At 42.5% G+C, this 18,266-nt stretch overlaps 1 protein-coding gene across 1 annotated transcript in view; it reads left to right on the top strand.

Moving 5' to 3' along the window:
• MYO3B (myosin IIIB) overlaps positions 1 to 18,266 on the top strand; it is a 319,347-nt gene that overhangs the window by 204,838 nt on the left and 96,243 nt on the right. Inside the window, exons 21-24 of the mRNA XM_033944123.1 lie at positions 1,130 to 1,210; positions 6,087 to 6,207; positions 8,588 to 8,645; positions 10,404 to 10,509. Of these exons, the coding sequence (XP_033800014.1) occupies positions 1,130 to 1,210; positions 6,087 to 6,207; positions 8,588 to 8,645; positions 10,404 to 10,509 (366 nt within the window). The remainder of the gene's footprint in view (positions 1 to 1,129; positions 1,211 to 6,086; positions 6,208 to 8,587; positions 8,646 to 10,403; positions 10,510 to 18,266) is intronic.

Here is an 18,266-nt window from a genome sequence, read left to right as displayed (position 1 = left end):
ACATAGCAATTTGAGCGTTTTGCTGACAAAAATGTGCCACTTTTTGGATGCTTTTCTCTTTTGAAAATGAGCCCCTTAATCTTCTAGTCATTGCTCTTTAGGACTTGCTTGGAATCAAAAGACCATGTGGAGATATTTCTCAGTGGGTTAGCTGCTTATTAGTCGTTCAAATATTTATTAAAATGTCATCTAGTTCATCCAAGTTCCCTGTGAGTCAGTGGAGAGTCTCTTTTTTAATTTTTTTTACCTCTATCCAGTATAGTAAATTAAGCTATGCCTTGCCTATCTCATCCTTTTCTATGCTTCTGTCCTTCAATCCTAGTTTTCTCTTCTGGCTAAAGCCAAACGTGATTTCTAGTTTTCCTTTCAAGCCTGGTGTGAAGTGAATGGTTCTGTGACCTCTCGCCAGGCTCTCCTGAGCTGATCAATGTGGCCATTCAGTGGTTCATACTCCAGGACATCCTCCTTCCTTCTTCCCATCAGCCTTGAGTTTTCAATCTGCCCATCTCTCTTTTTATCACCTGGGCTGGGAAGTTTCTTTGGGGGCTTGGCTTCCATTTTTCTCACTCCTGGCTCATGCATGCTATATATACCTGAATGTACACTGTGTCAATAACTTTGAGGTGGTATATAAGAAATTAAAAAATAAATACACTAGTATTCTTTAAGAACACTAACACCCACAAGTGCTCTTTGGGAATAGGCTCACAGCCCACATAGTTTTGGGGAACTCAGTTACAGAATTGCATCCATTATGTGTAATCACAACTTCAGCTGCACTGTGGCCAGAGTCTACCTGTGAACATACTTATACCTGAGCCTTATAAAACTATTTGTGTTCTTGTCATTTTGTGCAATTTTACACAGAGTGTTATTTCATAATAGGCATTTTCTTGCACAAATAGTCATTTCCATGTATAAAAGCCTTTATTATCTTATCCCCAAAGTGTGCTGCAAGACAGAGGGGGCTTCCCACATCAGAAGTGAGCAGAATCTGCTCATTTCCTAACAGCTTATAGACCGGTGTTCATTAAAGACCATAATAGTTTCAGGGGATTCTACCTTTCTGTCTCATGAAAGCACTCTAAAGATCAATTTTAAGTCATAATGGGTGGTTTTGTGTCCTTAGCCTGGAGAGGATATGATGCTCGTAAGAAATACAAGCAAATAATCAGTGACAGAAATGATGCTGCCAGCCACATTCAGGCAGGTAAGAATCTGATTCTTAGAAAGCTGGTAACATGTTTCAACTGCGACCCTGGACAGTGCATTGATGTCTGAGTTTTGCAGAAGAATCATCCCCATTACATGTGTCACTAGCTCCATGCCTGATACTTCTGAGTTCAGACATAGAGAATGACACGGGGACAGTTTAGTGCGGTAAACCGCGGGTCACCACAGTAAATCCATAGGAATGGAGACATTTGCAACTGGTTTACCGCAGGAATGGGGAAAAGACCTTTCACTGCCCTGCGGGAATGGGGGGACAAGACCTTTTACTGCCCCGTGGGAGCAGTGAAAAGTCTTACTCCTGTGGTAAAAAAAATTGTGCCCGTGTCAGACTCTGCATCTTCTCCCCAGCTCCTCTTGCGCCTATTTTACCTTCAGGAGCCAGCCATGGCACGATGAAGACAGAAGGAACCTAAAACCAAAGCTTGAGACCAATGTGATTTGAAAAATAAAATTACCAGATAACAAAAAGAAAAAAATAAATTTATTTTATATTTTGTGATTAGAATATTTCAGATTTGAAATATGTATCCTGCTAGAACTGGTTTTAGACATAACTGGGGACCACAAAGTCCAGGCTATGCTTCTTTAGCTTCCAGCTGACTTAGGGCTCTCTCTCTGACCAGGAGCCAGTTGCCCTAGTTGCACTCCCCTAACATTATTCTTGCCATGTGTGACTAAAGTATTCTGTTAGCTTGATTTTTCTATGTAGCATTCTGTAGTAATTTGGTTTGTTCAGTTTTCACAATAGTGAAGGGGATATTTGTGAAAGGGAGGGGAGATGGGTTTTGTTGAACCTTGCTCTGATTTATTTGTATTTATAAAATGACAATTGTCAGAGGAGAAGCTTCCGCCCACACACACGCGACTGCAGGGCAGCACAGGCAGGCTTCGACGGCATCAGTTTCTTTTCTAAAGTGCCGCAAAGGTAAGGGGAAGGGAGGGAGATAGATTTGGCTGGAGGGAGGTAAGGAACCACGTGCCTTCCCTTCCTTAAGTTTCTTTATGCCGTGAAGGTAAGGGGGAGATTCTCGGGCCGCTGAAGTGCGGTGAGGTGGCGAGAAAGAAGGGTGGATGCTGCGGGGACGGGGCAGTGAAGGGGATGGCGGGGATGGGGCGATAAAGGGGATGGCGGGGACGGGGCGGTGAAGGGGACGGTGGTCCGGTGACGGGGCAGTGACGGGGACAGATTTTTTCCCCGTGTCATTCTCTATTCAGACAGTGTTACCTCGGTTTCTCAAAGTAGCAACATTCTTGAGTTTTCTTTCCTCAGTTATTTGTTCTTCAGACTTTTTCATAGATCCTTTTTCCTTTCTGTTCAAAGTTTTACAAGAGTTTGTACTGTATCTTTTATTAAGACTATTTATTTATTTATTCATTCATTCAATTTTCTATGCCATTCTCCCAGGGGAGCTTAGAATGCTTTACATGAATTTATTCAGGAACTGAAGCATTTTTCCATGTCTGTTCCGGTGGGCTCAATATTAAATGCGGTAACCAATACCACCTTTTTACAAAGCAAAAGACCCAACACGGTCCGTGTTTCAGAAAAGACGCCTTCTTCAGGGGTCCATGGTAAATAAGGTAAACAACAAACCGCAATTTAAAATGGATAAAAAACAACCGCCTGTGTGTGCAGTGGATCAACAATGTAAAATGTGAATTAATTCTAGCTGGTATATCTTACAGAGATCAAAGTAGGAATATTAAGCTCGTTATGTTTCAAATTCACTAGTTTCAAAGACTGCAAGGATACTGTTTAAGAAGCCAGTCTGAAATGTTATCAATGGCTCTCCTCCAGGCACTCCATCCTCTGTCTACATGTCCACATCTACAAAGCAATAATTTCTTTTGCAAGAAAAAGACCTTGGGTCAAAGTACTTGAATGGATGCTGTTGAGATGGCAATAGGAAGTCACTTCTCTCAGGACCACTTTCTTGTCCCTCCCCCTCTACCCCCACCAGCTCAACTGGTAACAAGATTCCATAGCCAGGGGCTCTCACTGGAAATTGAAGGTTGAGCTGAATATCTTCTAGATATTTTTTGACTCTGTTAATCAGATTCTTACCCACCCAACCATCATAGGCTGTTATTGGGTGCTTAAAGAGAAGGTAAGTTATCTTTGGACCAATTTATCACAGCTTAAGAAACAAGGAATCTAAGCCAATGGTGAAATTGATGCTACAGGAATCAGTAAAGCTTGGTACCCAGGCTGCTATGACCATGCTGTAAAGGAGACAAAGGGATTCCTCCTTTTTCAATAGGTTAGATTGGGTTGGGTGATTCACTTGTTTTACTATTTACAAAAATACAATGCAATAAAGCTACTAAGTAGTAAATTTAAAACAAAGCAGAGAAAATATTTCATCATTTAACATGTAATTAAACTCTGGAATTTGTTGCCAGAGAATGTGATAAAAGCAGTTAGCTTAACAGGGTTTAAAAAAGGTTTGGATAATTTCCTGAAAAAAGTCCATAAGCTATTATTAAGATGGACTTGGGAAAATCTACCACTTTTTTCCTAGCATAAGCAACATAAAACCTGTTTTATTCTTTTGGTGATTGCCAGGTATTTGTGACCTGGATTGGCAACTACTGGAAACAGGATACTGGGCTTAATGCACTTTTGATCTGTCCCCAATAGGAAGAGACTGGAAGACCTAAATATGTATACTCCGGATGAGAGGAGGGACAGGGGGGAGATATGACTTTTAAATACTTGAAAGGTATTAATATAGAACCAAATATTTTCCAGAGAAGAGAAATATCAGCCAAATTTAAACATTTTTTTTAAAAGCCCCCACCCTCTCCCCACTAGTACCCCTTCCCCCCTCCCTCCACGAACCCCCCAAAAATGTACCCCCCCACTCCCTCCTGCCATCATTCCCACTCCCGACTTCCCTCCCCCCACAACAAACGGCAGGAGGGATGCCGACTCCCTTCTGCCACCCACCAGATGTCCCGTTCCCAGCCCCCTCCCAGTACCTGTAACGGAGCAGGAGGGGTGCTCAATCCCTCCTGCTCCAATGCCTCCCACGACGCTTCTGAGACCTTAGGCCCCGCACTGGTGCATCATGTTATACATGGGGAGGGGCCTAAGGCCCTGACTGGCTCAGGTGCCTCGGTATCCTTCCTTGGGAGGTGCCTGAGGCTCCTGAACCAATCGTGGACTTCCTTAGTGAGTACCTAAGGAAGTCCCTGATTGGCCAGCCCAGTCGGTGTTCCTGAATTTGTTTACTGAATCGCTGCCTTTTCCCCTCATTTGCATGGGCGGATCGGGTGCATATCGGGAGTAAGGTTAGTGAATCATGTCAGGGTCGCAAACTGTTCAGGACACGATCGGTAAGGTTCGGTAAGGTTAGTGAATCTAGCCCATAGACAGTTGCACATACAGCTCTAAATGCTAATTAATACCAATAATCATTAACAGTCAGTTATAGCATGGTAATGGCTCATTAACTTGTGCATGCAACTCAGGATTGTGCATAAATTTGGGTGACCTATAGAATGAATTGGTTAATGCATTTTAATGCAGGAAATTAACATGTAAGATCCAGAACAGCAAAAAATGCAGAGCAGATGAGAAATATACAGTAAAATCTCGATTAACCAGTACTCAAGCAACCGGCACTCTCACCCAACAGGCAAAAAAAAATCACCTTAAAAAAATTGTCCTTCCTCCAGTATCTGAAGCAACAGCGGCAGTGGTCCTGAGCCACAAAACCCTTTCCCCCCTCCCCCCTCCAGCCCCGAAGCAGCGGCAGCTGTCCTAAGCCATGAACCCCCCTCCCTCCCTCCAGCCCTGAAGCATCAGCAGCAGCTGCGATCCTGAACCATGAACCCTCCTCCTCCCTTCCATACTCAAATCAGCAGCGGCAGCCGGTCAGCAGAGGCAGCACTGCAACCAGGCCCAGCAGGGCCTTTCCTCTGACTCGTCACTTCCGGATCTTACACATTTTGTTGAACATTTGCCTGTTTTTCTTTTGGAATTTAACATGTGCCAAATGCAAAACTAATGCAGTACCTAGTAGGGAACATGCCCAGCATGTAATCTGCAGTTACCTGTTTAAAATGCCCATTAGCATGCGGTACTCAGCTTACAGCTGGCATAGAAGCACTGAACGCCTCCTATTTAGGAAGCAATAAGTGGTCCTGCACTAACTGCGAATCAGTCAACACATGGTAAGTGCAGCTCATTCATTGCCAAATACTTTCTACATTCATTCTCTACCCAGTTCCACCCCCTTCCAAAAGAATTGGCCTTAATGCAAGACTTACTACATGCTACCTGTAAATATGCTGCAGTAATGCATTTGTGTGCTAGTTGTTAATAATCAAATGCATTTTAAAGGGCCCCTAAATAAATAAATGTGCATGTGTAATAAAAACTAATATGTAATATTACACACAGAAAACATACAAAAGTACAGATGTTTGGGTGCCCAGTGCTATAACTGACATCTGGTTTTGAATTCCCCATCCATCAGAACCTGTCAAGCCTATGGAGGGAGGAAAAGAAGACTGCCCCTAATGTAATGTTCTGTGCCTGCTAAAAAAAAACAAACCAAAAAAAAAAACCTGTGTTGTGAATGCATCTCAAAGGAGGCACTCCTCCAGCCCTTAAGATATGAGATTTACACTTGCCATTTAGGCATGCCATCTATAGAGGAAGGATCAAATTTTGATGGAGAAAATAGCAGAAAAAGAGAATAGTTTCAATCTCCTGTATTCCATGGGCTCAATGAAGCAAAAATGTAGCTATTTGTGGCTGAAATTCAAGGTGTCTTACCTTACAGACTGTTCATTGAAAGTCAGTGGCGCTCAGATGCCACGATAACCATTTAATTTTATTTTAGCTTTTAGGGGCTATGTTGCTCGAAGGAATTACACAAGATTGAAAAACGAAACAGATCTAGCCGTGAATTCTCAGAGCTCACCCACAGGATCTGCAGTCTGTTTCAACTGTGAAGAAAACTGGTGAGCTCAGTATTTCGTTGCCTGAACTCAGTGTTTAAGTTAGTTATGTAATTTTTTTTTTCACCTCTTTGCTTAGGAAAGGGCACACATGTGGGTCCTGCTGAGACCAGGCACACTTAGTACAGTCCTGGAATAGGGAAAAAAGCAATTGCTTTTAGGCCCTAGAGGTTCAGAATGCAGTCAATCAATTAAACATCTTCACCCAGCAAAGTTAAATAAAATTTACTGATGCAAAATGAAAGCAATTTGCATGTTAGAAAGGAAGTAAACTAAATCCCATCTCCTTTCCCTTTCCCTCTCCCCTCCCCCCCTTCCTCCCATCTAAGAATGCGCATGAGGTCTGCAGAGCTGAGAAGCACCTTGAAAACAAAAACGGTAGAGGCAGCTTGAACTCTGACACCTGTGGGGGAGTGTGTGGTGCAGTGGTTAAAGCTACAACCTTAGCACCCTGAGGTTGTGGGTTCAAACCTACGCTGCTCCTTGTGACCCTGGGCAAGTCACTTAATTTCCCCATTGCCCCAGGTACATTAGATAGATTGTGATCCCACCGGGACTGAAAGGGAAAACTGCTTGACTACCTGAATAAATGCATGTAAACTGTTCTGAGCTCCCCTGGGAGAGCAGTTTAGCAAATTGAATAAATAAAAAAAATAAAAAATAAGAGGAGCAGAACAGCCATAGCAGCAGTGGCACAACCTCCCTCTGCTCCTCCCACTCTTTTATTTTCAGAGTGTTAATTCCTTATATAACTACAAGAACACTGAGATCTCAGGATCAACATCTATTGGCTATTCCCTCATTGAAAGTTATTAACACTAGACGGCTTACTATTTTTTCAGTGACCGCCCCAAAATCTTGGAATAATCTCCCTATCTATATAAGAGAAGAAAAGAACTTAGCTAAATTCAAGACTAAGCTTAAAAGTTTCCTTTTCAATGACGTTTTTAGTTAATAAATAACTTTACATTCCTTCTTAACCTTTTATTTTCTTATTTGTGCTTTTATTCCCTCCCTATTGTTGTAATCCTGAAATATAGAATTTGATACAGAATGTAACCCTTTAAATATAGTTTTCCTAGTGTTTCATGATTGTAAGTTTTTGTAATTATGTAATATTATTTGTCTATGTAATAATTACCCCAAGTTTTTATTTATTCATTATTGTTTGTATATCACCTAGAATGTAGAATAGGCAATTAATCAAATTGCATAATAAACTTGAAACTTGAAACTTTCCAAATCCTCAGCTGCCTCATTTGGGCATCTTTTAAAATCTATACTAATCATAGGTGCCAGCTCTGTGGGTACTTGAGCACCCCTTGTGCTGAGCAAATACCTTCACTTTGTCCAAGGAGGGGTAATTTATGAGTGGGTCTCTAGTATAGGATTATATAACCCAGAAAAATCACAGTTGAAAAAATAATAGCATAAATTATATGATTATTTTATCACAGATTTGAGAAATTATATTCCCATAGTGTATCTAGTATAGGGTTACCATATTTCAAATGGTAAAAATCCCGGACGCATGGTCAAGCCCCATTCTGCCTCAAACCCCATCCTGTTCTACCTCAAATCCCGCCCCATTTTGCCCCAGCCCTGCCCCACAGCCGCATCATCTTCTTTCCTGCCAGGTCTCTCAATCCGTCCTCCTTTTTCTAAAGCTAGTATGGTAACCCTAGGTATGAGACCTCAGGGAGATCGGAAGGCCAGGGAGATACACCACATGACACTTCACCTGTTAGCAGCTGCATTGTTGGACTACTGATATCATGGCTGCCCTAGTGCCTTCTCTTGTGGTGGTGGTAGTAATTGCAGCCTTGCTAACAATCCATGCACTCTCTGTCACCGGCAATCACTTCTCTGCCTATCCATGTCGTGCCTGACACACCCATGTTAGACAGTTAACATGGGATTTTTACCATGTAGGACCTTGCTAATGTCTACCATGTGGTAACATCCACCTTAGCTGCTAAATGCAGCTTAGTAAAACGGTCCTGTGATTATAAATGCAATCCCCCTTTCAAAAGAAAAATTAGAACTGCCCAGTTTTATTCATCAGACCATAGTCACTTATAGATGGCAATTAGAAAGTTAGCACCAAAAGCAGCAGTGTCCCTGAGCCTGAGCAAGAATACAGTTATCAGTGAGAATGAGAGGAAATATTACAACAGTAAAAGAAAATTATGAAAAACAGAGTTAATATTTAATTAACTGGAAGCCAAAACAACGATTAGAGAATCTTTAATCTGTCGTTTGTCCTTGCATATCTTTACCTCAGGTACCAGTTTTGCCATGAGCAAGAGCCTGATCAGAGATAAAGTTGATGGCAAATAAGAATACCAATTAACTGTTTAAATTTTATACTTATTGCTTTTAGGAGACAAAACAGTGACACAGCCGATTCTACAGAGCCAAGTTGTCTTGGGGAAACAAAATGAAAAGGTACTTGTAGAAGTTTAATTTCTAAAACAACATTGTCTTGTGACTTAGAATTCCTGAGTCCACCATTCCAAAACGTGTGCATGGCTGCTTGGCACAGTCGTCTGAACATGAGCCTGCTAACAACGTTTTGAAGTCTTTGGAGACAAAAAAGTTTTCTTGCTGAGAACTGTAGATGGGTGGAAAGGCAGGGAGGTACAATGAACAAGAGAATGAAAGGCTGGAAATTTGCTTCTGAGAACAGCTCCCCGCATACTCCCTGAGGTGATTTGTCTCTGCGCTGTGCTTTCTACAGATGTTAGGGCTTCCTTTTCACTGAGGACCTGAGATTCTTTGGTAGCACTTTGATATCCTGCGTGAATTCAATATGTGGAATGGAGGAGTCACTCTGTGACTTGGAGCACAGCGTAGTCTTTGAAGTCTGATCCAATCTTTGCTGCTTACCCATTTGATGTTGAAAGGATGAAATGAAGAAAGTGTACAGCTTTTGCCAGTAACTCTGCTGAGCATATGTAAGACAAAAAAAAAAAAAAAGGAAAAGGAAAAAAGCAAAATCCTTTGGATGATGTACTTAGAAATGTTAAGCAGATTAATGCTTTCCTATAGCTTTTTTTTTTTGTCCAGCAATACAAATTAAGAGAGGAGCACAGAATATATTCTTTGTTTTCCTGCTGAACATGGTTTTGTGTTAGTCCACCCAAATACATTAAAAAGAGTAAAGAAGCAAGTTGTAAGTGATAACCTTTCTATAGGACCAACTTAGGAGATTTCTGGCTAGCCTCCTTGAAATAGTAAAGTGTTATTTTTTTCTTCAAATCTAACCCCATCCCTTTACTGAACTCTATCTGTAATGTAACCTGAAATTACTTAAGATACACACTGACAATTCTTGATTCTATACTACTTAACGTATGAGAATTGTTTCTGCATTGACCAAGTGAAGGGAGTGTAGCTATGGGGAGGAAGTCATGGATGTATTAAATTAATCCAGTTACAGCTGTCACCTACAAATTGTTTCTTGGTTTTTGGGGGGTTTTTTCTGTGCATCCAGATTGAACACATCAAAGTTATATAGAGAAACACAGGACAATAGGTTCTATGTACAGTGTGTGAGTTAGGAAAGCAGAGAAACATACCACCATGAAGAAGCATATATGACAGAAATAAATTGCTACAAAATAAAATCAGAAATATGCGTATCTGAATTTAAATTGTCCCCTCAAAAACATAGCACTCCAAATTCCAACCCCCCCCCCCCCACACACACACATTTACAAAACCGTAGTGTAGTTTTTAGCACCAGCCATGGCAGTAACAGCTCTAAATGGTGCTTAAAATTAGGTGCCGGTAGGTGCCCTTCCAGTGCCTGGGTTAATTGAGAAATGCCATTTAAAATGGCGAAAACATTAAAGTGCCTTCCAGCGCCTAAATAAAAGGCGCCTACATAGGTGCTTTAGGGTGCTTAATGGCACTATGGGCATGGCTAACGCTGGAAGTGCTGTTAAGTGCCATAAAGCGCCTACATAGGCACGATTCACAACAAAGATAGGTGCTAGAAAGGTACATTTCCAGTGTCTATTTTTCCTGGAGGCATGATTCGCTACATAGTGCCATCGCATGATTGACACAAGATATCAGCACCGTATAGAGAATCCAGGCCTATACAAATAATAAATTGTCATCAGCACGAAGCTGTACTTTCTCATTTCTAAGAATCTCTAAACATATTTGTTTCCCCCTCTTCCCCCCCCCAGGAGGATGTAGAAGAGTCAGTGCAGGAGGGTGATTTACAATCTGGTCCGATTCAAGAAAATCCAGAACACCAGATTACAAGTTCAAAGGGAGCATATAAAGAGCCAGGTATAAAGAGTAATGTTTATGAAGTAGATTTGTATGTATATTGATGAGTTTCTTTTAATAGTCCAAATGCAAGATGGAAATCAGCGGGGCCTTTTAAGAATTGCATTAATCTATGTTTACATGTAATGTAATGTAATTTATTTCTTATATACCGCTATATCCTTAGGTTCTAAGCGTTTGAAGAAAATATACATAAGATTATAAATGAGAAGTAAGAAGGTACTTAAAAAATTCCCTTACTGTCCCGAAGGCTCACAATCTAACTAAAGATACCTGGAAATTAATAAAAGAAGAGAAAATAAAGATGGTTGAAAAAAGAAAAAATTCTATGTGAACTTGATCTCATTAATCTGAATGTGGCCTTTCACTAGCAAAAATGTATGAATAGAATAGATCCCATTAGGTAAGGAAGTCTGCTTAATATTTGCTATAATGGAACACAGAGTGGGTACATTATCCCCCTAATTCTATATAGAAGAGCATTTTGATATGATGTCTAAGTCTGAGATAGATGTTTTGAGAACAACAGCCAAAAATCGATTTCAAATATGTTTATTGAAACTTTTAGTCAAATAAAACAGAAACAAATAGAACAGAAACGGAGTCTGTCAAAATATGAGTACATAATGATACAGAAACAATATTGAATACATTTAGGAAATGTGAAGGTATGCAAACACCCAAGGCAACCACATAGATGTCAAAAGTAGAACCTGGAGAGGAAGGAAATAGTACCATGCTCAATTATTGAGAAATGAGGTCAGAATGTGTAATAGGAGTAAGCACCAGAATATTGTAAATGTCAGGAGTCAACAATAGATAATCTAATTCAATACGCAATAACATTGCAGAGAGTTATGGTGGAGATGTCAGTGGCTGTTGAGAGAAATTTACTATGGGGGGTCCAGATTTTAGTGACAGTAGTTTGTCTGTTAGAGAATTCCGCTGCTTTGGATTCATATAAGTGTATCATTTATTTATTTATTCAGTTTTCTATACCGTTCTCCCAGGTGAGCTCAGAACGGTTTTACATGACTTTATTCAGGTACTCAAGCATTTTTCCCTGTCTGTCCCGGTGGGCTCACATTCTATCTAATGTACCGGGAGCAATGGGGGGATTAAGTGACTTGCTCAGGGTCACAAGGAGCAAGCGTGGGTGCTGAGGCTGTAGCTTAACCACTGCACCACACTCTCCCCCTGAGGACTGTATTCTCCCCCTGAGGACTGTATTCTCCCAGAATGTCGTGTTCAGTAGATCCACGGATTTCCAATTATGATGAATCATTTGAAAAGTAATTGCTAAGTAAGTATTTCTGCCAATTGGATAGAGTGTCTCCAATTGCAAGCGCTCTAAAAATAAGTATATCGGCATTGAGTGCAGATTGTATCGGGAGAATCTGTTTGATGATATGCCAAACTTGAGACCAAAAGGTAGCAATGTTGGGGCATGAAAAAAATCATATGATGTAAGTCTCCCAGGTCTGAGTGGCAATGCCAGCAGATATTAGATTCTTGGAGACCAGCTCGAAACATCTTGTTTGGGGTCCCAAAAGCTTTATATGATAAAAAGTATAAGGATTGAGAGATACTAGAAGATGCTGTGGGGCGAAGAATCTTGGTAAAGTATGTCTCCCAATCCTTTGAGGAACCTTTCCAAGATGTTTCAACGGACCCAGTTTCTGTGGACCTTTTCGATCTGGGAAAGAGTTTGGAGCGCAATTCTTTATAGAAAATGGATGTGGAGTGTCCTTAGGCTGATTGTCAATTTGGAGTTGACAATTGTACTAAAGGCGAGATGAGAGATGGAATCAAAGTGTTGAATCGCATGAATAGTGGCAATAATGGTAGTGGATGTATCAGGAATCATATGCAGGGGTGCATACGGTAAACATGAGAGTGAGATAGGGAGAGACCAAAGACTGTTCTATAGAGAACCATGCAGAACGGCGGTCTACGGGTACGGATTCTTGTATCCAAAAAGAGCTATATCTCAGAAGTTCAGCTATGTGATATAGAAAAAAGTCTGGAAACCACTCTTCTCCATTTTCTTTGGATGGATAGAGGGATTTGGTTGATGGATCATGTTCTTAAAAACAATACCCTCTTATTCTTCTCTCAGATTATGAATAAGTTTGCTATTCCCTTGTCAGAATTTTTACACTGGCTACAACTCTCTCATTGCATTAAGAAATGCTCACCCTCCTTCTCTGATTATCCTAATTCATCCGCTTTTCTCTTCTTTTCACATCTGGGATTCACTCAAGGACACTCCACAACGTCCAAAAATCCAGTAAAGAAAATGACCATTTTCAGATCAGAAAACTTTTTGTTTAGAATATTATCATTTTTGAGCTTAGTGTGTCTATCTTTTAGGACATTTTTTTGGGAAAAGAAAAATGCACACAAAGAAGTCATTGGGATGTACAAGCAGCTAGCATTCTTAGCAAACTGGCCACACAGGCATCTCAGCAGAGCAGAGGAGCATTCTAGGGGGTACTGCAGTGAAGGTCACATAAAAAGTCCCAGATACACATCTCACCATAAGCTGCTTATATTATATGGTGGGTTCTTCAAAACCCACCCAAAACTTACTGTACCTACCTATACAACACAACTACTACTACTACTACTATTTATCACTTCTATAACGCTGAAAGGCATACGCAGCGCTGTACATTTGACATTTAATAGAAGGTCAGAAGAGCTTGCAATCTAATTTGGACAGACAGACATGACATATAGGGTTGGGGATATAGAACCTAAGGTGAGAGGAGTTAGAAGTTGAAAGCAGTCTCGAAGAGGTGGGCTTTTAACTTGGACTTGAAGACTGCCAGAGACTGGAGCCCACCGTAGCGATTCAGGCATTTTGTTCCAAGCATACAGTGCAGCAGATAGAAGGGCAGAGGTCTAGAGTTGGCAGAGGAGGAGAATGGCACAGATAGGAGGAATTTACCAGCTGAGTGGAGCTCGCAGGGGGGAGGAATGTAAAGGGAGAATAAAGTGAGAAGAAGAGTAGTGGGGAGCAGCCGAGTGAATGCATTTGTAGGTCAGTAAGAGGAGTTTGAATTGTATTTGGAAATGGATGGGAAGCCAGTGAAGTGTCTTTTGGAGAGAGTAATGTGAGTACAGAGGCCCTCATAGAATATGAGTAATTCTGGATGGATTGGAGGGGGAAAGATGGCACAGCAGAAGACCTGAGAGTTGCGAGTTGCTGTAATCTAAAAATGATATGATGAGGATATGTGTTTTGGTAGTGTGCTCGGAGAGGAAGGGTCAGATTTGAGTGAAATTATAGAGGGAGAAGCGATAGGTATTAACAATATGTTGTATCTGGACAGAGAAAGAGTCAAAGTTCATCCTGAGATTGCGAGAAGACGAGACAGGGAGGATGAGAGTGTTATCCACAATGGTAGAGAACAGGGGAATCCTATAGGTGTCATCTTTATGTAAGTACAGTATGTTTTGGGTGGGTTTGGAGGGCTCACCATACAATATAAGCAGATTATGGTGAAATGTGTACCTGGAACTTTCTAATGTGCCATTCACTGCAGTACCCCCTAGAGTGCCCCTCTGCTCTGCTCTGCTCAGACGTGTCTGTGTGGCCATCTGAAGCTGTCAAACAGGCTGGCTGGCAACTGGTCTTTTACATATTTGGATAGTGGAAGGGGATCAGTGACCACATGAGGGATTAAGGGGGGGTTCATGCCTTAATCCCTCCAATGGTCATCCTGTCAGTTTGAGCACCTTTTGGCTCTTATTCATTTTTAAAACAGGTTTACCCCTAACATCTAAATGATGCCCTGGATGTTTTGTTAAGTTTGATTATCACTGCAAAATGTCCAAGTCCTATGTTCACCCAAAACACACCTTCAACATGCGTCCTTGAAATTTAGACGAACAGCCTAGAAAAAACATTTAAAATGTGAGTTTTGAAAATAGTGATTTGGATGTTTTTAGCAAGAAAAACATCCAAAATGCCACTTTATGCTATATTTTGGATGCTTTTCTCTTTTGAAAATTAGCCCCTTAGTGCACCAAATGTTAAGTGCCAATTAGTTAACAGAAGTTAATGGGGTAAAATGGTAGGCACTGTTCTGTTATTTGGTGCCTTAGGAATATACGACCTCTTTTACAAAGCCGATAATGTTATAAGATGTAACTCTCTCTTTATTACTCCCCAAACTCCTACTTTCAAATAAAGCAGGTTATGATATATTTTCATATTGTAATTCATATATATGCTCAGAGACATGAAGCTCTGTGAGGAACAATGTCCCCATCGAGGAGCTTACCTCCCAATCATTGCATACAGATTTTCAGGGTAACACTTCTAATTAAATTTTTTACCAGAAATCAAAAGAATAAAAATAGCCATTTACCTCCAACAAAGTTCAAGGGGTTCCTTACGCGGACCATGTTTCGCTGTCTTCCTCGGGGAACCCAAAATGGATTCAAGTGAACTTGTATCTGGCTTATAAATAGTGATATCTCATTCAAAAAAGGGGGCTCTAGAATTGCCGTTAGGACTCCTGGTGTACTTCACTTTAACTATTTCTAGTATTCAGTCTCTGCAGATGGTATATATACTATGGGGGGTAATAATAAAAAAATAAAAAAAAACGTCTAAAAAGTGTCCTAAATGGCTACTTGGACGATCAAAAAGCCTGATTGCCAAGTACCCATACCAAAGCTAGTTTTTAGACGTATCTAAAAACAGCTAGGCCTTTCTCTTGCCACTAAAACGCACAGTGGAGAAAAGAGGTGTGTTTAGAGGAGGGGAAAGGGCGGGCAGTGGGCAGGAGGTGGGCCGACCTACACCTAGGCATACAACAGAGTATAACCAAAACAGTTACAGGGTTGCCTAGTCGGCACTTAGACCTATTTTGACTTAGACATAGTCAAACCAGGTCTAAGTGCCGAAAAAGGGGCCGCTGAGCTGATGGCCGCTGGCGCGATCAGTTCAGCGGCCCGGCAACCGACCTACTGCAACCATCGCGGCAGGAGAGATGCCTCATCTCCCCTACTGCTATGCAATCACTCCTCATACCCGAACTTCCGCGGCAGGAGAGATGCCCTATCTCTTCTGCGCGGTCGCAGCAGTTCCGGTAGAGGAGTGATGGCATTGCAGTAGAGGAGATGAGGCATCTCTCCTGCCGCGATGCATCACCCACCTACACACATACAACATTGGGGCAAGAGGGAGCCCAAGCCCTCTTGCCCTGCGGCAGCCGCAACCCCCCCCCCCCCCCCCCGACAACCTCGGGGCAAGAGGGAGCCCAAACCCTCCTGGCCCTGGCGACCCCCCCCCGCCACTACTCGATTGGTCCAGGAGGGAGCCCAAACCCTCCTGGCCCCGGCGACCCCCTACCCCCACCCCCCACTACATTACGGGCAGGAGGGATTCACTGCTCTGCTGGGATGTCTGTGTGGCCAGTCTACTAAAATTGCTGGCTCTTCCTAAATCTAAATGACTTGTTTTGTGTGTTTTCTTTAGGATGTGTTTCTTTTCTTTTTTTTTTTTTTTTCAAAAATAGTTCAAAAAGATAGAGAACATGGCAGTCTAAGGCGTACCAAATTAGATAATTTAGGGCCTCCTTTTACTAAGGTGTGCTAGCGGTTTTAGCGTGCACGCTACAATGCCGCACGTACTAGATGCTAATATCTCCATAGAGCTTGCCGTTAGTACTTTTCATTTAGCGTATGGTTTTGCAACGCACTAATCTTCAGCGCATGCTAAAAACGCTAGCGCACCTTAGTAAAAGGAGCCCTTATTGATATGTGAAAGTTGAGTTGAGACATCTTTCATGCATCAGAAAATTTATCTGTTTGGACGCCACAGACTGCATATTTTCTTCATCTCCTCCGCTGTTGTTTTTGTTTGGTTTTGGATCTGCAGTGGATTGTTTTTGTTTTGTGCTGGACCGTTCCTGAAAAAAAGACAGATGCACATCTGAAAAATGGCCTTTTTCACAAAAACAATATAGACATTTTGCAGTTTTGGAAATGAGCATGTTTGGTAGTAGATTTTTGATTATGTTCCGCAAATTGTCTAAATTCGGATTTAGACGTCATATTGAAAATGACCCTCTTTATCAACCAGCTCACATTTGTCCACCTTCAAAGAAATGTAGCAGATTGGCGAGGTAAAATTGCCTTTGGCTAAATCCGTGTTGTTTTTTTCCCTGTTAACCCATGCTTACGTATATGCTCAGTAATTTTGTTCTTTATAATATTCTCTTCTATTTCATCTGGCACCAGTGTCAGGTTCACCAGTCTATAATTTCCAGAGTCACCTCTGGCACCCTTTTTAAAAAGTGGCCTAACAACATTCATCATAAGAAGCAAAACCAAAACACTTTGCCTGAATTCAAATTTCATTATTTGCTAGTTATATTGCTGCCTCCTTTTCTTTCTATCCTATCCAATGGTGTAGCAAGGGTGAGAGGTGTCTGAGGTGGTGGCGCCCCTCCCCTGCCCTCTGCTCCCACCTCTGCCCCTTCCCCACCCCTCCTGTTGTGCGTGCCCCCCTTATCTTCCCCTGTACCTTTCTTTCCTAGTGTGAGCAGCATCACCAACTTGCTGCCTGCGTTGGCATTGGCGCTCCCTCTGATGCCACTTCCTAGGTACAGGACCCAGAAATGATGTTAGAGAGAGAACCGATGCTGGCAAGAGTAGCAGGTTGGAGTTGCTGCTCATGCCGGCGATGAACTAGAGGTACGGTGGGGGGGGGGAGGGGAGAGTGAAGGCACGTGCATGGTGGGGGCAGGAGTGGGAAAGAGTGGGGAGGTGGAGAGGAGGATGGGTGCCGGTGCCTCCACCAAGACGGCACCTGGGATGGACCGCCCCCCCACCCCCCACCTTACCACGTCACTGACCCTTTCTTTCCCAAACAGATCATAGCCCAGTATAACTATATCCCAGTTATGGTTCTCTGTGAACCACATCTCTGTGATTGCCACTAAATCCAACTCAGTCTCTTCCATCACAGCCTCTAGATCCAGAATCTTCTTTCCCTTTCTTGGGGCATTAGTATTCAGCAGCGGTCTCAAACTCGCGGCCCATGGGCCGCATGCAGCCCTCTAAGTGCTATTTTGCGGCCCACAGTCTGGACACTCCCTTGCTGCAGTTGATTATTCCGGTCAAAGCTGTGGCCAACAGCGACTCCTCGCGCCATCCACACCAGCATTTCTTTTCCCCCTTCCCTTCCTTATGGAGCAGCAGCGTGTCTGGCCGGCTCCCTTGCTCAGTCGATTGTTCCGTTCAAAGCTGCGGGTGGCGGCTCCTCGCACTATCCACTCATGCATCGGAAGGCTCCCTGACGTCACAACATCAGAGAGGCTTTTGACGCAGGCGCGGAACTCGCGAGGAGCCACCACCCACGGCTTTGAACGGAACGATCAACTGAGCAAGGGAGCCGGCCAGACACGCTGCTGCTCCACAAGGAAGGGAACAGAAGAGGAGGGGAAAGAGAAATGCTTCTGCTGCATAGGAAAGGGGGGACCCTAGGGAAATGCTGCTGATGCTGCTGCTGCTGATGCTGCTGTACAGGGAAAGGGAGAGGGAGGGAAGGGGAAGAGAAATGCCTTTGCTGCACAGGAAAGGAGGAAGGGAAATGCTGCTGCTGCACAGGGAAAGAGAGGGGGGAAGGAAAGAGGAAGAGAAATGCTTCTGCTGCACAGGAAAGGGGGAAGGGAAAATGCGCTTCTGTTGCTGATGCACCCAAATTGGGGGAAAGAGAGGGAAGGAAGGAGAAGGAA

The sequence above is a fragment of the Geotrypetes seraphini genome, chromosome 5 (assembly GCF_902459505.1).
Source record: "Geotrypetes seraphini chromosome 5, aGeoSer1.1, whole genome shotgun sequence".
NCBI classification, from domain to species: Eukaryota; Metazoa; Chordata; class Amphibia; order Gymnophiona; family Dermophiidae; genus Geotrypetes; species Geotrypetes seraphini.
The sequence above is the reverse complement of the archived record's forward strand: the minus strand, read 5'-3'. Positions and strand labels throughout refer to the sequence as shown.